This window comes from Callithrix jacchus, chromosome 6, assembly GCF_049354715.1.
Source record: "Callithrix jacchus isolate 240 chromosome 6, calJac240_pri, whole genome shotgun sequence".
NCBI classification, from domain to species: domain Eukaryota; kingdom Metazoa; phylum Chordata; class Mammalia; order Primates; family Cebidae; genus Callithrix; species Callithrix jacchus.
The window spans coordinates 70,645,701-70,669,210 of NC_133507.1; the positions used below are offsets into that span (position 1 = coordinate 70,645,701).

At 38.9% G+C, this 23,510-nt stretch overlaps 1 protein-coding gene across 39 annotated transcripts in view; it reads left to right on the forward strand.

Annotated features, from left to right (window-relative positions):
- Positions 1-240: 240 nt before the first annotated feature.
- WDSUB1 (WD repeat, sterile alpha motif and U-box domain containing 1) overlaps positions 241-23,510 on the forward strand; it is a 52,229-nt gene continuing 28,959 nt past the window's right edge. For 10 of the 39 annotated variants that reach the window (XR_008482396.2, XM_054258349.2, XM_054258345.2 and 7 more), the window contains exons 1-5: positions 774-1,276; positions 4,698-5,112; positions 7,247-7,431; positions 11,286-11,378; positions 15,246-15,339. Coding sequence is in view for 38 of the 39 variants with exons in the window: in XM_054258349.2 (XP_054114324.1) it covers positions 4,715-5,112; positions 7,247-7,431; positions 11,286-11,378; positions 15,246-15,339 (770 nt within the window). In the remaining variant the exon portion in view is untranslated. Of the gene's footprint in view, positions 437-768; positions 1,277-4,697; positions 5,113-7,246; positions 7,432-11,285; positions 11,379-15,245; positions 15,340-23,510 lie in introns of those variants that run through there. The other 29 variants (XM_054258347.2, XM_078327647.1, XM_078327651.1 and 26 more) reach the window with 12 other exon arrangements.

A 23,510-nucleotide genomic window follows, 5' to 3' on the forward strand; every position in this document is an offset into this window, starting at 1 on the left:
CTCATGGATTAAAAATAAAAGCTGTGTCTTTAATTTTCATCTAAACATAGTCCTACACTATGTCGTGCATTTAGTTAACAGGTTGTATACTTGCCTAGGAACTTTTTCCCGGATAATTTTTATCTCAAAAAGGACTGGCAGGGCCACTTTGTAGTTAATGACACATGGAAACCAGTCTACCGTGAGCCACTGGGGCGCACTGGCAAAGGCTTAAGAAAAGGCGCCGGCCTTCGAGTGAGTGATACCCACTCAGCGGCAAGGCTGGGGCCCGTGGCAGGCAGCCTGCTCTGGAGAGACCTCTGGGGACACCCGAGCGTGGAGGCGAGGGCATAAGACGCCGTCAGGGACCGCCGAGGGTGGCCAAACAGAGAAGGCCAATCAGGGAGACCGGCCTCGGAGAACAGAAGCAGAGCAGGGTGGAGAAAGGGAAAAAGAGGTAAAAACTTTCAGCAGGGATGGCCGAACGGTCGATGCAATGCCCCTTTAAAACGACGTTTTAGGCGGTCATGAGGCCTTGCGACCGCAGCTTTAGCAACAGAAAGAACTGCAACGTTGGGCTCTTTCCACGTCTGAGCTCACCCTGTTTCTACAGTCAGAAGCCGGGTAGGATCTCGCAATCCGGGCGGAAGGGCGCACAGAGGCCGCCTCACTGGTCAGTCCGGAGGCGGTGCCTGTTCCCAGCTTCTGGGTCTTCGCCAGCGAGAGGAGGGCGGAGCCTCCTCCCTTAGCTCTGGGTTCCGGCGGGCGTGCAAAGGGCGGGGCCTGCTCACTTTGTTCTGGGTCTCGGTGGGCGTGCGGAGGGCAGGGCCTGATCCCTCCCCTCTGGGTCTCCGCCGGCGCCCGCCTAGGTTGCCTCCTCTGCGCGGCACGTGACCCACACCGGTTGCGGGCATTTGAGGGCAAGATCCCGCGCGCCCCCGAATGTGAGTCGCGTGTAAGTGAGAGCGGCCGTGCCCACGGGTCGGCTCAGCAGTGGCGGCGATAGGTGGGGGAGCGACTGGGCTCTGCCGAAGGAGCCTCCTCGCGTGAGGCGTTTGAACCCTCCGCTTGCTGCTGCTAACCGCGCGGTAGGGAACGGCCGGGACCTTGAGTGCAGCGAGCGCGGTTCGTGCACCCTTGCCCCGGGGCTACGGCGTACGTGTCGGCGTCAGGCGGAAGGAAGCCTCCTGCGGGGTGAGCCGCCTCCGGGGCCGCCCTCCTGCCTGGGGTCGCTCAGTCAGCAGTGGCCCCGCCGCTCTCAGAGTGGGGCACATTCCTGGTCCTTTTGGAGTGGGGTGTAAGTCGCGGGCTTTATTTTGGGAGCGCTGGGCACATTTCGGGTTTGCTTTGGATGAGGTGGGATGCGTGTGTTGACGCTGGCCAGCTGACCTGGCGTGCTCGGGGATTCACTGTTCGCGTGACAGCCGAGGCCCGAGGGAACGGCCACACCCCCAGTCAGGTCCTGGGTAGGCCTGAGAGCCTTTTCAAAACACACTGGTGAGCTGACGGTGGCCTCTGTGCTTCCCACTGAATGCCCTGGAACTGCAAAGGGAGCTGTGTGCCGCCGCCGAGGGCTGGGAGCCGAAGTTTGTTTGGAAAATCACCTGTGCGCACTTGCTCAGTTGGGATTTGCGAGCTCTCCAGAAAGCACCACCTGGTCTTGATTGTTTTCAGAACAACAGTACAGGGATAGTCTACTAGAAATTTTCGTGTTTGTTTTTTAGGCTTTATTGGAGTTTATGTTCGAAGAAAAGTGGCTAAACTTATCCTAAAAGGATAAGATGAAGATGGGGAAAGGCATGCTAATATGTCTTAATAGTTGTTTGATTGACGGGGTCTTGCTCTGGTGCCTAGGCCAGAGTGCAGTGGTGCAATCACAGCTCACTGCAGGCGTCACCTCCGGGGCTCAAACATGCTCCCACCTCAGCCTCCTGAGTAACTGAGACTACAGGTGCTTGCCACCACACTTCAGCTAATTCTTTATTTTTATTTTTGTAGAGATGAGGTCTTGCTTTGTTGCCCAGACCGGTCTCAAACTCTTGGGCTCAAGCAATCCTCCCGCCTCAGCCTCTCAGGTAGCTGAGACTACAGGTGCTTGCCACCATACCCAGCTAATTATTTTTATTTTTGGAGAGATGGGGTCTTGCTTTGTTACCCAGACTGGCCTCAAATTCCTGGGCTCAAGTGTCAGTCTTGGCTTCCCAAAGTGCTGGGACTACAAGTGTGTGCCACTGCGTCCAGACCTTTTTTTTTTTTTTTTTTTTGGTAGAGATATTTCCGTAAAAAAGACTAGGACAAAGGATTATCAATTATACAAGTCAAGGTTATACCTCTCCCTTTTCAGAGCTGATTCTGCCTCACTCTATACCAGTTTTCCTGTCAGATGTGTGTATGTGTACATATATATATAGATTAGTTCTGGTAGATTTTCTAACCATTTCATATATCATATGGATTATTTAAAGGCTGGAACTCAGTTGGACTTGAACAAAATAAATATTTAACATGTATTTGTTTAAGTATATTAGGTGCCTGACAGTTTTACATGGTGTGGATACAGAAATGAGCAAGATGGCAAAGTACCTACTCCTTTGGAGTTTACATCTAGTCGGGGGAGACAATTTAACAAATATCCGATGCTGGTGGTAATTGCTGTATTGAGAATACAGCGTGATGTGCTAGCCTAGAGGGTGGCTACTTTAGGGAAACCCTCTCTGAGAAGAGACACTGAAATTGAGATATGAATGATAAATAGGATCCCAAGAGCAGAGGGAAGAGCATTTCAGCTCAAGAAAACGGCTTTATGGAGATGGAAGACCGGCCAAGGAGGCTGGACGGAAGAGAGGAAGAGTGGCTAGAGTTGAGATCTAAGAAGTGGCAGATAGGAATCAGATTATATAGGGCTTTGTTTACCGTGGTTAGGAGTTTGATTTTATTCTTAGTTTGTAAATTTGTTCTTGTGTGGTCTGGCTAAGTTCACTTTTTGATGCTTACTTAGGTTTTCTTTTCTTGGTTTCCTTGAGTCATTCAGAGGTGGTTCCTCACCTCAAGTCTTTTGTATAATTCTACTCTTTATCAGACAGGATGACAAACCATAATAGGATAGCTTTCAACATGGCCACTTACTAATCAATTTCCAATGAGACTTTTGTTGGGTTTTTTGAAATGGAATTTCGCTCATGTTGCCCAGACTGGAGTGCAATGATGATCTCAGCTCACTGCAACCTCTGCCTCCCAGGTTCAAGTGATTCTCCTGCCTCAGCCTCCTGAGTAGTTGGGATTACAGGCATGTGCTACCACACCTAGCTAATTTTGTATTTTTAGTGGAGTCGGGGGTTTCTCCATGTTGGTCAGGCTGGTCTTGAACTCCTGACCTCAGGTGATCCACCTGCCTCAGCCTCCCAAAGTGCTGGGATTATAGACGTGAACCACCACACCTGGCCTGTTGTTTTTTAAAGAGCAAATCCTACAGTTTCATTTGAAAGGGGGAGCAGATAGCCTTGTCTTCATCTTGTGGAGGGAGCAGCTAAGATGATTTATTAATACAGAAAATACTTTTTGAGCTGAGATGAGCAGATCTGGAATGGGATATTGTTGAGAACTCCTTATGAGAAAGGCTTTAAAGGCAAAATAAATACCTTAGGTTTTGAAAGCTCAACATCAAATCAGTTTGAAGTTATTTGACAAGGTTCTTTTTGAGGAGTTGTAGAAATTTATTCGTATGGCAATGGTGGTTGTGAGAAGCAGAGGTTATAGTCTTATAGATTCTTTTTTTCTGTTAAAATTGTTCTTATCCCAGGTAACAAGTTGTCCTTTAAAAGAGAGCTCCCTTGGCCAGGCAAGGGCTCACGCCTGTAATCCCAGCACTTTGGGAGGCCGAGGTGGGCAGATCACTTGAGGCCAGGAGTTCAAGACCAGCCTGACCAACAAAGGGAAACCTCATCTCTACTAAAAATACAAAAAATTAGCCGGACATCATGTGGTATGCCTGTAATCCCAGCTACTCGGGAGTCTGAGGTGGGAGAATCACTTGAACCCAGGAGGCGGAGGTTGCATTGAGCTGAGAACATGCCACTGCATTTGCTTCTGGGCGACAGAGCGAGACCCTGTCTCAAAAAACAAACAAAACAGAGCTCCCAATCCCCAGGGATGAGGACTGGTACCAATTGTGGCCTGTTAGGAACTGGGCTGCATAGTAGGAGGTGAGGGCACAGGTGAACTCCATGTCTTGTCAGATCAGCTGCTATGTTAGATTTTCTTTTTCTTTTCCTTTTTTTTCTTTTTGAGACAGTGTCTCGCTCTTGTCACCCAAGCTGGGGTGCAGTGGCACAACCTTGGCCCACTGCAACCTCCACCTCCCTTCAGGGGATTCTTCTACTTCAGCCTCCTGAGTAGCTGGGGCTACAGGCATCCACAAACACTATTGTGAACTGCACATATGAGGGATCTAGGGTGTGTGCTTCTTATGAATCTAATGCCCCACAATCTGAGAGAGAACGGTTTCATCCTGAAACCATCCCCTGTACCCCAGTCCAGGGAAAAGTTGTCTTCTATGAAATTGGTTCCTGCTGCCACAAAGGTTGAGGACCATTGCTTTAAAATGTTGATGTAGAAGATTTTATTGAGCAAATTTTAAAATGTTGGCCTTTTTAGATGATTCAGATTGCATTTATGTGATTCCTAGAATGAAATAACCTTTATCTGCTTAAAAATTTCAGGCTGTTTTACTTAGAACATGGTGAAACTAATTCACACATTAGCTGATCATGGTGATGACGTCAACTGCTGTGCCTTCTCCTTTTCCCTCTTGGCTACTTGCTCCTTGGACAAAACAGTTCGCCTGTACTCGTTAAGTGACTTTACTGAACTGCCACACTCTCCGTTGAAGTTTCACACCTATGCTGTCCACTGCTGCTGTTTCTCCCCTTCAGGACATATTTTGGCATCGTGTTCAACAGATGGTACCACTGTCCTATGGAATACTGAAAATGGACAGACGTTGGCAGTGATGGAACAGCCTAGTGGCAGCCCTGTGAGGGTTTGCCAGTTTTCCCCAGACTCCACCTGTTTGGCATCAGGGGCAGCTGATGGAACTGTGGTTTTGTGGAATGCACAGTCGTACAAGTTGTATAGGTATGGATATTTAAATTCTTCCTTTTTAATTCTGTTGAGTAGGTGAGCTTAAACAAAAAAAAAAGCTGAAAGCAAAATATTTTGATATTCTGCACAGTCCAAGTGATGTGGAAAAAAATAAAAAATATTTTGATCACCCTAGGAAGCCCATAGTTTTCAGGCAGCACAAGGAAAAATACTTTAACTGGCCTTCTAAAGGTCAAAATCCCAGAGAGATGTTTAACATGATTCTTATAGTAGATTTGCTTAGCTCTGAGTGTTTTACATTTCCAGTCTTCAAATTAAGAGTTTATCTTGTTAGACTTCTATGGATTTTTTTTTTTTACTCTAAGAGTTAAGCAAAGAAAACAGTATTTTGAATAAGGTTCAGTAATTTTAGGCTTTATTTTTATCACTTGTGGTTTAAGCGTTTTCTTTTTTTTGAGACAGAGTTTCCCTCTTGTTGCCCAGGATGGAGTACAATGGTATGATCTCAGCTCGCTGCAACTTCTGCCTCCTGGATTCAAGCGATTCTCCTGCCTCCGCCTCCCAAGTAGCTGGGATTACAGGCACCTATCACCATGCCCAGCTAATTTTTTGTATTTTTAGTAGAGATGGGGTTTCACCATGTTGGCAAAGCTGGTCTTGAACTCCTGACCTCAGGTGATCTGCCTGCCACAGCCTCCCAAAGTGCTGGAATTACAGGTATTAGCCATTGTGCCTGGCCCAAGTGTTTTCAATAATAAAGTAATAGTAGGTAAGACTCACCTAAGAGAAACAGTTATTTCTCTGACTGCAATTCTTGCTGGGCGAATGATGAAGCTCAGAAGAAAGAACCTCCAGCCTAGTGTGGTGGTAATGTGTTATTTATCATTTCTTTAAAAAAAAAAAAAAAAGAAAAGAAAAAAGAAAAACTCATCTGAAAACTCTTTGGAAGAAAAAATTAATTAATTTACATTGTTAATGTTGTGTTGTAATTTAACAACATTAACACTTCACATTTATTTATATTGTGGCAAAATATACATAAGTTATTTTTGTTAGCTAGGCGTGGGTGGCGTGTGCCTGTAGTCCTCACTACTCCAGAGTCTGAGGTGGGAGGATTGTTTGAACCCAGGAGTTTGAGGCTGCAGTGAGCTCAGATTACACTACTGTACTCCATTCTGAGTGACTGAGTGACGCTGTGTCAAAAAAAAGTTACCATTTTTACGTTAACACTCTTAGACGACATTAAGTACATTTTAAAAACTGCGCTTTTAAGTATTAAAATAGGCTAGTGTACCTCCCTCTTCTAGCCCCCAACATCTTTCAGAGCACAAATACCAGTTGGTGACAACTATTGCTCATTTAAGCTTAGGTCTTTGGGTTGAAGAAGGTGATGTGTTTTAAGTGGTGTTAATAAACACTTAGGCCAAATATCTTTTTTATATGCATGAAATCCAGCTGCCAGCTAAGGAACCTTTTCACTTACCTCATGACAGCTTCTGACTCTATAGCATAGCTCTCCCTAAAGTATGTAATTAATTGTGTACAAATGACAGATACCCTGCTGGGTGGGACAGTGTATTAATTGTTGGGTTTTTAATAGCTTATTTTTCCTAATTGAGCAAATATTAATATCTTCAGCACAGTGCCTCTCTGTGTTCCTAACATAATTTTAACTCACTCACTTCATTTTCCTTTCATAAATAATTTATATGTGAAGACTTTACCATTGCTTCTGGGTAATTTAATACAGACATTGAAAGTACTTTTGACTCCAGTAACATGTTTTCCAATAAAAATAGTTTTATCTTACCTTTAAAAAAAAATACGGCTTTAGTTGATGTTGCTTGTCATTGCTTTTCTGGTTAAGTTTATACTGATTTGCCCTGTGGAAAAATATGAAGATACATGGACTTTGTAATTTAGGCTTGAACATACTAGTTAAAATGTTGAAGGGAGGATGTTTATATCCTCCCTTGCTTTTACAAAGTGTGTCTCAATTTATAGTATATAAATGACATTTTATTTCTGTAGGCATCAATTTTCCTTTCTCTCTAGTTCTGTGATAGCCACTTATTCTCTTTTCACTGTATCAAGCTGCTGTTAGAGACTGTGGTATAAAGTGAAGGATACTCTGAAATGAAAACCCACTTTTTTGCTCTTATTTCAGATGTGGTAGTGTTAAAGATGGCTCCTTGGTGGCCTGTGCATTTTCTCCTAATGGAAGTTTCTTTGTCACTGGCTCCTCATGCGGTGATTTAACAGTGTGGGATGATAAAATGAGGTGTCTGCATAGTGAAAAAGCACATGATCTTGGAATTACCTGCTGCGATTTTTCTTCACAGCCAGTTTCTGGTTGGTTATTTTATTCTTTTAAGCACCAGACATTCCTATTTGTAATTTGTGCTATATATGACTTTTCATTCTTGTATTTTTATGTTGTCATTAGTAAAGTGAGGAGCCCTCTTAATTTATTCCTGTAAAGGGATTATCCTTCTTTCTTTCTTGACCAAAATGAAATTATAAAAAAATATATGAGAAAAATCACTCTTTAAAAAATTTTTATTTTGCAGTCTCTGAGTTTCCTGCAAGAAAATTACGTTGTTTATTATATGCAGGCGGAATCTGTTGTGATTATATGTGACTGAAATTGGAACAACAGATTCAGATTCCTTGGATATGGCAGTTTAGAGGACCTAACCCTGTTGGTATAATTGTAATAAATAAAAACTATATTGATATTAAATTGAAATGTAAACTTTAAAAATTGGAAATAGAAGCTATGTTTTGCATTTACTAATTTAATCTTCCAAAAGCTAAATTTATAAAATAAGATGTTTGCCAACACAATTAATTTTTTAGAAGGAAACAAAACTCCTGAATATAGTCTCTTGGTTTTAAATAGGTACAGTGAATTGAAAAGTTCTTTCTTTAAAATTTTCATTTTCCATGTTAGGATGGGAGTTCTGTAGCTTTTGTCCCCTGCATTCTTGTTGCCAGACCCATTTTATCCATATAGCAACATAATGCAAGCCACTTAGGAAAATTTAAAATGTTCTAGTAGTAGATGAAATTAATTTTAATACTATATTCCAGCATACTATAATGTAATTTCAATAATTGATAATAAAAATTAATAAGATATTTTATCTTTTGTACTAAGTCTTTGAAATCTGGTGTGTATATTATAGATAGCACATTTCAATTTGGACTAGCTGCATTTCAAGTCTTTGGTCCACAAATGGCTAGTCAGTGCCTCAGTGGACAAGACAGGTCCAGAGAGGAGACAGGATGGTTTTGGTATTTCCCCCTTTTCATGCCCATCAGTGACTTAAGGTAGGGTTAAGATAAGATCCCAAATCCCAAAAGCAAAACATGTTCTGCTTTCTCCTGATCTCATATTGCTCTTGGCCTTGCGCATTTTTTTTTTTTTTGCCACATTGACCTTCTTTCATTCCTGGAATGTTTCTAGATACTTCCAATTGTTTTATGTGCAGACCCTTTACTTGGTTTGCTGTTATATCCTTTAGAATTTGGCTGAAAAAATCACTAAAGATGAGCCTCTCCTGCTCTTAACCCCTGCGCTTTGTCTATATAATTTTGATAAAATCTTTTATTTGCATACTTTATTTTTCTTTTACAGTACTAGGGATCAGAATTTTTAATTATATATTTATATGGATAGTATTTAATGGTGTTTTTCCTATTAGCTTGTAAGCTCCAGGCAGGCAGAGCCTGGGTCTCTTTTCTTCACCGTGCCTGATACAAAGTAGGCCTTGAAGTGTAGATTGATGAGTAAGATTCCTTTTAATGATTTGCTGAAATAATAGATTTTCTTTTCATAAACCCATTCTTATGTTGAACTCCCTTCCTAATTTAATTAAGGCAATTATTCTTTTAATATATTGTTCTGTGCTATTTTATTCAAAAAACAGCTCGTAACAAACAAGCCATTGCTTCCATTTCTGTGGTACCTTCTCCACATCTTGTAGGCACTCAAGGACTGTGGTGAATTATATAAGTGTGAAGAGATCCAAGTTCCTTTTTTGATTCTAAATGATCTGAAGATAGATTTTCAATGAAAATGCTGTTATATTAATTAATATTAGAATAAAAATAAGGGCTTTATTGTCCTGCATTTAGAAAGATTGGCAGCTTGTGGGGTCAGGAAAGGCTCACTAAATTAGGCAGAGAATTCTAGGTGAGATTCTGAAATGATATACACATTCTAACCCTGCCTTTAGAGCATATTATACCCTTCTCTTGGTATAATTTTAATCTGTGTGCCTTCTTTAGTTCCTTTAGTGTTTCTGTTGAAATATATATTAACTTTATGAGTAAATTCCCTGAAACAAATTGATATATGCTTTAAGGTGATTATTGTAAGAATTTGTGGGAACAACTATATTTATTTAGAAGATAAAATATATAATTTAAATTTATTTAATTTGGTATCTGTTAATATCTGTAAATACTTATGACATATTGACTCATCTTGTGACATTTTGCTGAAATAAGGAAAAATAATCCTGTTGGCACCTGAGAAGAAATGATCAGTTCTCTCCAGTTTTTAAATGATAAAATGTGGGTTAGATTATCATAATTTAAATATTTTTCATGAAGAAAAGTATGTTTCTAAATATTATATTTAGATATTGAACATAGGCACATTTTAAGCTGTATAATTTGTCTTAGCTAAATTTTCACTGCTTACAGAACTTCAGAATTCAAAGGATTATTTAGTTAAGGAACAATGAAAAAATAGGTTTGCTAATCAGGTCTAATACCTAAATATTTTGCTCTCAGCCATTTCTTGAATAACATATTTTGCCTTAAAAAGACAATGATTATCAGGAATTGCTTGTATCCCTCAAGATCTCTCTTAGAAAGGATACATTTTGGGTAAACCTATGCTGCAAAATAAGCAAATGCTATTGAAATATGGAAGTCCCATGGAGTTAGAAAAGCTTTCAGTGAAATGGAATTTAATTTGTTGTTTGCTAATAAAATGTTTGTACTTCTAAAGAGGCAGAGAGTCTATAGAAAAAAATTTACATGCCTAGGTGTATACATTTGCTAAATTTTATATACTGAACATTTGTTAAGCCAGAGTGCCATTTTAAGATGGATATTAGATTTCTGTTTTGGAGACAGGGTCTTGCTTTGTCATCCAGGCTGGAGTGCAGTGGTGTGATTATAGCTCACTGCAGCCTCAAACTCCTGGGCTCAAGGGGATCCCCTGCCTCCGCCTCCTAAGTAGCTACAATTACAGGTGTGTGCCACCACACCTGGCTAATTGAAAAAAAAATTTTCTAGAGACAGTGTCTTCTTGTTTCCCAGGCTGGTCTCAACCTCCTGGCGTCAGCCTCCCAAAATGCTGAGATTACAGACTTCAGCCACCATACCCAGCCTAGATTTCTTAATTGTGCTTTACTGTGTATGAGTGCCAAAACTTACTTGATGAAACTACGTGTAATTAGGTGCAACTTGTGTAAAATTGCATTGATGATATCAGTATTTACACTATCCAAAATTGTATACGAACTTAATCTAGTAGATATATAATAATACACTAAAATTAAGTAAGTGTAAAGTGATAGGACTTTTGTGGCACCACTTAACTGATTACTTTCCCTAAATAGTATAATATTTTTAACCAAATGGAGTGAATTGATGTTATTTTTTTATAACTATAATTCTAGCCTTTGCCTTGATTAAATAAAATGGAAAAAAATTCCCATTATTATTCCATGTGAACTACGGACCAGGCTTTTGAGAATTGACATGACCTTAAAAGAAGGCTGGGAGTGATTAAACAGTTAACATTCTTATCGTAACTGACTTTTCCTCCTAATTTTTCCCATCAATCCTAGCCTCATAGACTCTAAAATTGAGTTAGTAGATGCTCTGTTTGTTGGCTCAATATTGGTTCTTGCAGCCTTGAATTATATTCTTTGAGAAAGGTAAATAAAAGGTATTTTATTGTAGCAACTTATGGACTAAAGTTATAATCCTGTATAGTAGCTAGTTCAAAAGAAATTCTTTAACCAACATTTTGCTGAAATACATTTGTTAAATGGTATAAGTTAACTAATAACTTGTGAACATGGTTTAAATGAGTAGAATTAACAGATCTCAGTATAAGAAATGAACATTTTTTGTGGTTTAAGTGATTCAGAAATTCTCTATTTATTTTTAACAAATTTTAGATGGAGAACAAGGTCTTCAGTTTTTTCGATTGGCATCATGTGGTCAGGATTGTCAAGTCAAAATTTGGGTTGTTTCTTTTACCCGTATCTTCGGTATGTATGCAAAGTAGCACATCTCTGAAATTATTTGTGATCTGGTTAAAATTTCTATTTTATCTTTTTACTTAACCCTGGGTATCTAAAAGTGAGCATAAAAATATGGTTAAAGAAACTTAATCAAAGTAACACACATGATTTAAAAATCAGATGCTCATTGCTGTTCATGACCTCACCTATCACTGCCATACACATTTCTGCACAGCAGTGGTGACCACTTTGCACTTGGTTTCAACCCCTTTGGTAGTTTTCACAGTTTACGTTGTTTATATCACTATTTTTTTTTTAATTTATTCACTGTAGTTACTGCTTTTTGATAGTGTGTGTGGGTCTTTTTCCATCCATTGTACTATTCCATCAGGTGACCCTTTCAGTCAGAAAGCTTATTTTGTGCAGTTTTGGAATAAAATATTCTGTTATGTTATTTCTTTAATAATTCCTTCTCTGTTTTTCTCTCTTTTCACAACTTCCATTAATTGAGTGTTGGACCTCCTGAATTGATCCCTGCCCTCCCCGGCCACATTTCTCTCGCTTTTCTTGTACTTTAGGGAAAAATGTCTCTGCTTTTTCTCTTAACCTTTTTTTGAATCTTTTATCTCAATTGTATTTTCAAATTCTAAAAGCTCACCATCTTCTTTGTTTCTTTTTTCTGAGAACTCTGAGGATGTCATTTAGGAGTTTTTTGCTTAAGTTCTCTTCTGTTTTCTGATTTGTTTGCAGTTGGGCCCCCTTTTTGCTTACTATTCTATTTGCATTTAAGAATTAGACAATAATGTTTAGAAGCTCTGTGCACAGGGATGATTTGTTATTGCTGGCTTCCCTTTAGGATGAGGAGGTGGGTGGTTGGCCCTTCTGGGTGAGGGGTTGGGGATTTAGGGAGTGGATACTCTGTCACCCTAGAGCTTCCCAGGCAGTTAGTTTTTTTTTTTTTTTTTGAAAAGTTTCTCCAGGGATAAGTGCTTGGCTTTTGTGCAGCATACTAAGGGTGAAATTAGGGAGGGATTGGAGGTGGACACCAAATGGTCTATATATAGTCAGTCAGTTCATTTTTCTCTTTTCAGGTCTATGTCTGTGTCATTCTAATTTTCCTTTTTCCTGGTTATAGGTATTCTGGAACCTTGAGGTACTTTCTTCCTCCCCCACCCCACCTCTTCTCCCTGGTCTTGCCCTGGCTAATTTAAAATTTTTTTTTATAGAGATAGAATCAAAGTTTGTTGCTCAGGATGATCTTGAACTCCTGGCCTCATGTGATCCTCTCACCTTGGCTTCCCAAAGTGGTAGGATTACAGGTGTGAACCACTATGCTTGGCCAGTCTTGGGGTGTTTTTCTAGGGCAGAATAACTTTCTTCTTGGCTGTACCCTTGTCTCTTTGCACTCTGGGCTGTTATTCTTTTATATTTCCTCATTAATCTGTTTTCTGCCTTCCCAGTTGATTTCAGTTTCTGGCTTGCTGATGCCCCTCTGCCCACTCTCTTTTCTAGTGTACATTTCTATCTTTATTAATTCTGTCATTGACGCTTTCATAGGGAATCTGAAATTTTGTGGTCATCTTGATTGATTCAGGAGCCTCAAAATATTAGTATTTGTTACCTAATAAGCTTCAGTTAAATCACAAATGACATTTTTGTTATTCATAATTATGATACTGTATAGTGTATAGACAGGAGCCTTTTATCAGGAAATAAATATATTCCTTTTTTGATGGAAATGTAGTTTTTTATTGCCTATTAGGTTACATTTAGTAGTTATTTTAACCTCTGACATAGTGTGAGGTTACTTCTGTGGTTGATCCCACCTCTTCTGCTTGTTTTCTTTTACCAGAAATAAAATTCTGATAAGAAACTGTAAGTACATGCATTTGTGTGGGAGTTCTAAAAACAACATATCTTTAATAATTGTTCTAAAGTAAAGCCTTTCACGTGTTTACTGGAAAATATTTTGACACTGACTTTTTAACAAAAACATACATGACAGTTGATAAATATGCGGTTAAAATCTTTTCATAAGGCTGGGCGTAATGGTTCACACCTGTAATCCCAGCACTTTGGGAAGCTGAGGCAAGAGGATCTCTTGAGGTCAGGAGTTCAATACCAGCTTGGCCAACATGGTGAAACCCTGTCTTAACAAAAATACAAAAATTAGCCAGGTGTAGTGATGTACACCTGTAGTCCTAGCTACTCAGGAGGCTGAGGCAGGAGAATTGCTTGAACCCAGGAGGCAGAGGTTGCAGTGAGGCGAGATTGCACCACTGCACTCCAGCCTGGGTGATAAAGCGAGGCTCTGTCTCAAAAAAATAATGATAAAAATAAAACCTTTTCGTAAAGCATTTATCACCATTTGTACCTTATCATTTGTTTATTTGTAGAGAGGAGTAGAGAGACATGGGTCTTATAACTTTAGGACATAACCTAGTCTTATGGTTGTATTAACGTTTTATAGTGTTAATTTGGTTTGCAACTTAGTGTGCTTGCTTTGTTTGATTAATGGTGCCTACTTATTGTTCTGTTCCCAGTTAGAATTAAAGCCTTTTGAAGTTCATCATATTTCTAGCACTTAGCACAGTGCCTTTAGTGTGTGTCTCTGCTCTCCCAGATAAAAATATACTTTTTTTCCTGTTTTGAGCTTCAAACTTTTACTTACTCTGATTACCTTTTTCTTTAGTTAAATGCTTATTATTCTCACTAAGACATTTAATACTTCAAAAAGGGTTTTATTGTGTCTGATGTAGTTATAAATTTTCACTTGTGTATTTCCTTTTCCTTCCCCCAACCCCTGCCAGTTTCTTAATATTTATTTTTTATAGGTTTTCACCAAAATATATTGAATTCCCTCAGTTTACTTTTAAAATATTTGTGATATTTATGCTTAGTAATTCTAAAAGCATAAAAAAGGATTTTAGTGTTATAGGAGTGTTATATTTTATAAAGATAATATTGGAATTACAGGATGTGTAAATTACTGTTGATTATTTTTATTTACAGAATGAGAAAATATTTCAAATATCAGATTTTAAAAAATATAAGCATTTTTTAAAAGTCTTTTGGGCAATTGGCATATTTTGTTTTTATGAGACACTAAAACTGTGGTATAAATATTTAAAACTTTTTGTGGTATGAAATTACCCCACCTAGCCTTTGTTGACCTCATTTTTTAAATCCATTACTGAGCTTTTGAAATGTGAGACAGAGTACAAACACAAGAAGCCATGTTTGCTTCTTTCTGCTTGCCAGTGTAATTTCACAAAGCCCCTGATTATGTGACAACAGAGCTCTCCGGAAGAATGCCTGGGAGACAAAAGAGGCGAGCACACAGTCCCACATGTCTCTTGCCTGAGTCACTACATTCCTTAAAAGATAAATGAACCCAGCCTCGCCTTTTCTTACCTGAGTTAATGTCTAATGGCGTTAGTGATCAGTAAGCAGTCTGTAACCAGATGTATGCTTACACCCAACTTTGATGTGATTCTGCTTTAATGTAACTTCTGTTTGATGTGATTTTTGTACATACTAAATCTCCACCACCTGTATGTAAGCAGTGGGCTGAAACACCGCTTTGAAATGGTCTCACAGACTGCCCTGTAGCTCTCAGGCCATAGGCCTTAGTCTGTAGTCTTCAGTAAGACTTCTGAGTAAAGTTACTTTAATTCTTTAAAAGCTTGACTTTTTTCTGTAGTCAACAGAAACCAGTTAATCACACTGCATCCCATTTATTTCCTTATAGATATCTGAGCAGCATGAGGGTTTTTAATTTTTATGTCCTTTAGGCACCCAAAGATTATTGAATACATAAGTGAGATGGTGTTGACTTAAAATCAATTCTAAGCATGGTCAGCTTGCTATTCTCTGTTACCTTGTTATTTGCAGGTTTTGAATTAAAATATAAAAGTATGCTGAGTGGGCACTGTGCTCCTGTTCTGGCTTGTGCTTTTTCCCATGATGGGCAGATGCTAGTCTCCGGGTAAGCTGGTTTAATTTTCCTAAACCATTTTTATATGAAATTGAAAAGACATATGGAAAAGTATGCGAAACTGCAAAGAATAGCTTGATGAACCACCACAAAGGTCAAGAAGTAGAACTTTGTTGGTTCTGCCCCAGAGGCCCTCCCCTTCCAAGTGCCCCTTTTTGGTGACAATGTGTTAGGTCATATGCACTGCTGCTTTTTTCTTTAAAACTGACCTAAAATTAAACAATATGAATTATTTTGTCTGGCTTTCTGTACCCAACATTACACTTGTGACATTAATTCATATTATTGACTGGAGCTGTGGCCCATTGATTTTCATTGCTGTGTAATATTCCATGCATGGATACATTATAATATATATAATAGTTCATTTTAATGTTAATGGTTATATGATTGTTTCTGGTTTGAGAGCATTACAATAATAATTCTATGAGAATATATTGTATGTCCTAGTACACATGTTCATGCATTTCTGTAAAATAAATACATAGGAATGGCTTGTTGAGTCATAGAATATGTGCATTTTCAACCTTGGCAGATAACAGTAGTTTCCAAGTGGCTGAACAGTTAATACTCCTATAGCAGTGTTGTTTTATATCCTAGGCTATACTTGGTATTGTGAATTTTTAAAATTTTAGCTGTTCTGATAAGTGTGTAGTGTTGTCTTACTATGGATTTAATTTGCATTTCCCCAGAACAAATGGTTGGAACCTTTTTAGAAGTTTATTAGCCACATGTATTTCCTCTACTATGAAGTGCCCTGTTCATGTCTCTGGTCCATTTTTTTTTTTCCTAGGTTGTATTTTTCTTATTGATTTGGGGTGTGTGTGTGTGTGTGTGTGTGTGTGTACGTGTATGTATGTACTTTTATATTTGAGCCGTTTGTTGCTTGTTGCAAATATCTTTCCTACCCTGCAGGTTTGCCTTTTCACTGTTATGTTCTGAGGTCATGAAGATATTTTCCTATATTCTGAGACCTTCATTGTTTTGCCTTTCACACGATTTATGTGTATGATGTGCAATAGGAATCCCATTTTACTTTTATGTGAATATCCAGTTGTCCTAGCACTATGTATTGAAAAGACCACTTTTCTCCTCCATTTTATTATACGCCCTTGTCAGAAATCACTCACCATTTATGTGCGAGTCTGTTCCTTAACCTGCTACCTTGTTCTGTTTCTGTCCTTGCTCTAATAGCATTCTGTCTTTCCCAGGCTTTATATTTTGTCTATTGCTATCCATTGACATGCTCATATAAATTTTAGAATTAACTTGTCAAATTGCCCCAATTCCTACCTCCACACACACAAACCTGTTTGGATTTTAATTGGGATTCTATGGAGTCTGATGAATTTGGGGGAATTGACATCTTTATGATATTCATCTTGCAATCTGAGAATATTGCATATTTCTTTATGTTTTAATTTTTCTCAATAATTATCTTCTATGTAGAAATTCTCATCTTTATTAGCCTTATTTCTAGGCACTTGTTAGTATATAAAAGATGTGGTTAATATAAGGAAATCTATAATGGAAATAAAATGGACTTACCTAGAAAATTTCTTTTTTTGGATTTTATATACACAAAATCAGATCATTTGTAGATAGTGATGGTTTTGTTTCTTTCTAATCCTTATATCTTTGGTATCTTCTGTGCCTTACTGAACTGCTGATACTACCAGGCTAATAAAAGCGGCAATAACAGGCCTCGTTGTCTGATTCCTCATTGCAGAGGGAAAGCTTTCATTATTCAATACAATCACTGTAGGTTTTTGAGATAAGCTTTATTCTTCTATTCCTTCTAGTTTGTAAGAGTTTTGTTGTTGTTTTTAAATCATGCAAGGGTGTTGTGTTTCATCAGATGATTTTTCCTACATCTTTTGAGATGATATTTTTCTCTGTTACTGTTACTGGAGTGATTTACATGATTTTTAAATGTTAAACCAACTTTGCTTTGTTGAAACAAACATATTTTAGGATATATTGTTTTTGTGTGTTATAGAGAAGTTAGTTTCATTCTAACTGTTGTGCCTTTGGATGTAATTCATTTTTCTCTGGCTGCTCATGAAATTTTCAGTTTTGAAGTTTTTGCATATCTACCTTGTATCTACATGTGGGTTTCCTATTTAGTTTGCCTGGAATTCATTGAACTTCTTAAATCTGTGGAATGATATTTGACAGGGCTTGGTGATTTATGCCTGTAATCCCAGCACTTTGGGAGGCCTAGGCAGGCAGATCACTTGAGCTCAGGAGTTCCGATCAGACTGGCCAACATTGTGAAACCTCGTCCTACTCAAAAATACAAAAATTAGCTAGGCAGGGTGGCAGGCACCTGTAATCCCAGCTACTCAGGAGGCTGAGGCAGGAGAATTGCTTGAATCCAGGAGGCGGAGGTTGCAGTGAACTGAGATCATACCACTGCACTCCAGCCTGGGTAACAGAGTAGGACTCTGTTTAAAAAAAAAAAAATCTATGGTATGATATTTTACCACTTTTGGAAAATTCTTATTTATTATCTCTTCAAATAATTGCCTCTGTTCCTTTCTTTCTGTCCTCTACTGCTGGGATTCCAATTAATGCACATTATACCTTCTCACTGTAAACTTTCTCTTTTGCATTTATTGTGTGTGTGTGTGTGTGTGTATGTGTGTCTGTTTCCTGTACCTCATTCTGGATGGCTTTTTCTTTCCTAATTCATTCTTCAGCGAATATGATATTAAATTGGTCCATTGAATTCTTAATTTTGCTTATTTTATGTTTTGGTCCTAGAATTTCTATTTGTCAGTTTTTTTCTGTGTTGTTACTTTTTTATGATTTTCAGTTCTGTGTCAAAATTCTCAACCTTGGCTTTTATTTTCCAAACCTTTATTCTTTTAGGCAATTGTTTGGAACATAGTTACATGATTCAATTATTTTATACTCTTTCTCCTTTGAATACTTTTGTATATTTTATCCTTGCCATTAGATTTTCTAAAACTGTCCTGTCTGATCTCACAGGTCATAGCATTCTGACCCACATTTATGGCTCTTCATAGTACCTTTCATTCCAATTAAGGTATTTAGGCTCCTAACCTCCACTTACAATGTCTGGACTAAGCCTGATGGTTCTTTTTTTTTATATGCTCCAATTCTTCTTGCCAAACGGCCAAATTGCCAGTTACGTTGTCAGTATTGTAGACGTGGTTCTTTCATCTCTAAAGATGAAGATTATTCATCATTAAAAAGTATTTACAGTATTGTCTTTTGACCTAGAATTTAAATCACTGGAAAGTTTAAACAAATAAAGTTGGACTCTGTCTACTGTTTTATGTGTCCAGCTCTCTGTCAGTTGCAATAGGGCATAGAAAAGGAAGTATAAGTGTGTATGCTCTTGAAGACATTTTAAGTCCCTTCTTTCCTAATAGTTAATGTTCATTGTGATGAACTAATAATTCTGCAAGACCCTGACATGTATTTACCCTCTGAGTCATGGAGGAAGTATTAAGTGATACTCATTGTTGTTTTTAAGTTCATTTTATAGCGGTATAATTCTTTGCCAGTTGGTGTATATGTGACTTTTAGTTAACATTTATGTGAATGTGTCCTTCCCAATCATTCTGGATAAATGGAAGTTTACATTATTAAGTGCTTTTGGGTATATGGTGTTGCTCAAGGTCACATTGAAATATTTTTTCAGAATATTTTTAGTTTATTTGGATAAATGTACAGGCAAATGAATGAAAAATGTAGATTAATAAACTTAATAAATATTTAATTTTTTAGAAGAATTGACAGGCATATTTCAGTCATACTTAGTAGATAAAAACAGATGAATTAGTTAATGATAGATTCTATTTGTGACTAGAAGTCATTGATAAGATAGAATGGATACATATGGGAAAGAGGGAGACTGGAAAAAAGTGAGTGGATAAAAGATGGCTGTATATGAACATAAGTGGCTAGAGATGAAAAGTGAATGGATGACAGAATGTGGTTGTCGGTCAGGATGTGTACTCAGGGCTGGGTGTGGAAGGTAGCTCATGCCTGTTATTCCAACACTTCTAGAGGTCAAGGCAGAAGGATCACTTGAGGCCAGGTGTTTGACACCAGCCTAGACAACAGAGTGAGACCCAGTCTGTACAAAAAAATTTAAGGAAATTAGCTGGGCATAGGGGTGTGTGCCTATAGTCTCAGCTACTTTGGAGGCTGAGGCAGGAGAATTCCCTGAGCCCAGAAGTTTGAGGCTGCAGCAACCTATGATCATGCCACAGCACTCCAACCTGGGCAACAGAGTGAGAATTTGTCTCTATTTAAAAAAAAAAGAAAAAGAAAAAAGAGATGTACTAAGGAAGGTGTATGGGGCATAGATAAGGATGGCCTTGTAAAAGGCGGTATAGAATTTCTCTGCAGCTTTGGGAAGATTGAGGAACAGAAAGGGCATTCCAGGAGGCAGGAAATTCTTGAGCAGATTAAAATGTATAATAAACACTCAAGTAAATACGGAGAAATTAGGCCAGAAAACAGATCGTAGAGATAATAGAGAACCTAGGATGGACCACGCATGGTGACTGATACCTGTAATCCCAATACTTTGGGAGGCTGAGGCAGGGGATCACTTGCACCCAGGAGTTTGAGACCAGCCTGGACAATATAGGAGGACCTGGTCTCTACAAATAATAAAAAGTTAGCTAGGCATGTGGTATGCATCTGTGTCCTGGCTCTCAGGAGGCTGAGGTGGGAGGATTGCTTGAGCCTGGCCAGTGGAGACTGCAGTGAGCTGTGATTGTGCTACTACACTCCAGCCTAGGCAACAGAGTAAGACCCTGACTCAAAACAAACAACAAAGAAAACCATGGGAACCTAGGATTGTGTTAGAACTTGTTCAAACCTTATATATTAAATTTAGGAGAACTTCTGAAACTTTTAAAGCAGTTCTAATATGCAAAGCCTAGCTATAGGAGATAGATGCTAATACATTGTGAAGTGAAGAATTGAATCATGATTTAGGTCAGTAGTTCTTAATACTTTTTGGTCTTAAGATTCCTTGACACTCTTAAAAGTTATTACCCTAAAGAGCTTTTTCTTATGTTGGTTACATCTATCGCTATTTATAATATTAGAAAATACAATTGAGAAAATTCTAAAATAGTTTTAATTCATTTAAAAGCAATAGATAATTGCATATTAGCTTTTAGAGGAAAAATAAACAGTGAAAAGAGTGGCATTCTTACACATTTTTGAAGATCTTTTTGGTGTCTGGCATAGCAGAAGACAGCTGGATTTACACATCCGCTTCACATATTCCACTAGCCCTCAGAGCTGTAATGGCATCACAGGTCCTGTAGCAAAATATGTAAGAGGTTTTTCCCTTTTTCTTTCTCCACTTCTCTCCTCCAGTAACTTTGCTCCAGTCCCTTAGCAGAATTTGTCTTTTTTTCCACCTACTTCTCTTGCTCTAGCCAGATATAACAAGCATTATATGTGTCAGCCTCTATTCAAACAGGAAGGGTCAGTGTTTTTTTGAGACAGGATTTTCTCTATCACCCTGGCTGGAGTGCGATGGCATTATCATGGCTCACTGCAGCCCTGACCTCCTGGGCTCAAGCGATCCTCCCACCTCAGCCTCCTGAGTAGCTGGGACTACAGGTACAGGCCACTACACCTGACTAATTTTTGTATTTTTTGGAGAGTCAGGTGTCTCACTGTGTGGCCTAGGCTGGTCTCAAACTCCTGGTTTCAAGCGATCCGCCCACCTTGGCCTCCCAAAGTGTTGGGATTACAGACATGAGTCACCACACCTGGCCGGGTCAGTCTTTGTAATTCATATAAAGGCTACCTGTTTACAGAGTTTAGGATTCCTTGGAAACGAGTTTTTAAAATGTCCACAATTATGTGTGAGAGACAGAAAGAGAGAGAGAAAGAAATTGTGTGTGTGTGTGTGTGTGTGTGTGTGTGTGTGTGTGTGTGTTTCCTTTAAAGATAAGGTCTCACTCTGTTACCCAGGCTGGAGTGGCGTGGTTTTAGCTCACTGTAGCTTTGAGTTACTGGGCTCAAGCAGTCCTCCCACTTCAGCCTCTCGAGTAGCTGGAACTATAGGTATATACAGTCATACTCAGCCAGTTACCAGTTTTAAGAGTTCAATAGATAACAGCCTTTTCTTTTTCTTCTTTTTTGAGATGGAGTTTTGCTCTTGTTGCCCAGGCTGGAGTGCAGTGGCACGATCTCAGCTCACTGCAACTTCTGCCTCCTAGGTTCCAGTGATTCTCCAGCCTCAGCCTCTCAAGTAGCTGGTATTACAGGTGCCCTGCTACCATGTCCCACTAATTTTTGTATTTTCAATAGAGTAGTATTTTCACCATGTTGGCCAGACTGGTCTCAAACTCCTGACCTCGGGTGATCCGCCTGCCTTGGCCTCCCAAAGTGCTGGGATTAGAGGCATGAACCACCGCACCTGGCCCTTTTCTTTTTCTTGAGTTGAAAACCAGTGAGAGGGCCATACAGAACTGGATAACATGAGTTTTGATCTGCAGCCAACTTTCCCACCTGCTCTTGGGCAGCATGGACCACTGCAGTCTTCCTCTGCCAGTGCAGATCAGAAGAAAGAGAAAATCCAGAAGGGGCTCAGCCCCATAGCCCAGTGCTTGCCCCACATTGTCCAGTCATCTGTCATTTATTTTCTGCTGGGTATGAGAGGGAGGAAAGAGGCCAAGAATATTACCCCAGAAGGGGTGGGAAATAAGTTTCTCCTCTCCCCAACAAGACAGTTTATATTTTATCGATTTTGTAAGTAGGTGATAGAGTTTAATGTCATGAGTCAGGACTGCTTTCATGAACAGCCCTCTCTTGCTCAGCGATAACTAGCTGAAGAAGCCTTAAGGTCACTTTTCCCAAAATGCAAGTCATGTTTTTTCTCTACAATATTGCTAACAGTCCTGTTGAACAAGTAAGTTCATTTAGTAACTGAAAAGAATACATTGCAATTTGTTTATCATGGAGGGTTATCAAATGCCATATTGCTTGAAATTAGATGTGTTCTGAGAGCTTTAGTGAAATTTGAATAGCCACGCTGTCACTTTTCCAGCTTTTAGGCCGAAATCACCAGAGTATGTGCCTGTGATGAATCCATTTTGATACATTCATGGGGGAAGATATTATGTATAATATTAGAAAACATGGGTTTTAGAATTTACATAGAACTGGGTTTTAATCCCAGCCTCGCCACTTAACTAGCTGTGCAACCTTGAACAAATTCTAGTTCCATGCCTTCTCCGAGCTTCATGTTCTGATTATAAAATGAAGAATAAAATAGCACTTTCCTCAAATTGTTATGAAGATTAAGAAAATGAAGATAAAGCATTTATTATGTTTGGGACATCACTGCTCAATATATATTTTTAAGTGGTATATGAAATAATAGATATGATTGATGTAATCTAGAACACCAATTGTTTACCTTATCGTTTTACCCCCTTTTTCTGATTTGAGCTGTTAGCCATTGGCTTCTAATAAGCAGCATTACAGAACAGCTCTTTGAAACTTATCTTCATGCAGGGAGAGTTATTGAGGACTCGGTTGATGTTTCCTGCATCCTCCTCTGCAGACCTTGGGGAAAGGAGTCCTGTCAGGTCTCAGTCTGAGGGCCTGATGTCCTTTTATTCTCAAGCATTGCGTTTGTGTTTCTATTTTGCATTGCATTGCATGACTGATCATATTTCCTTTTCTCATTGTTACTGAAAAAGCTCAGAATCAAACTTGCAACCCTTCTTTGGCAAGGTGGACTGGACCCTACGACATGTGTTTTGGATATTAATCTATATTGATCTTCACCTTAATTTCTCTCCTCTCAGCTCATCCTTGTGTTCTCTTCCCCTTCAGGTTCTTCACAGAACTTTTGTTTTTGCTACATCTTTGTAAGAGACTGTAAATCCTTTCTAAATGAGAGGAAACATAAATATATTTAAAATTAAAATACTGAAGTGTAAAATCTTTAAGTGTTAGGGACCTTCTTGGCCTCAGGAAATAATTGCTAGTGATTGTATTTGATTAATTTTTTGGCCATTGTACAAAGTTAATTTAGAATAGAAAGATTTGAGTGCTTTCTGAGATGGGTCACTGTGATGTCACGGATCTCCAGGAGTCTGTGTTGTGTTGTTGTTGTCCAATAGCTGTCTAAATATCATTGATGG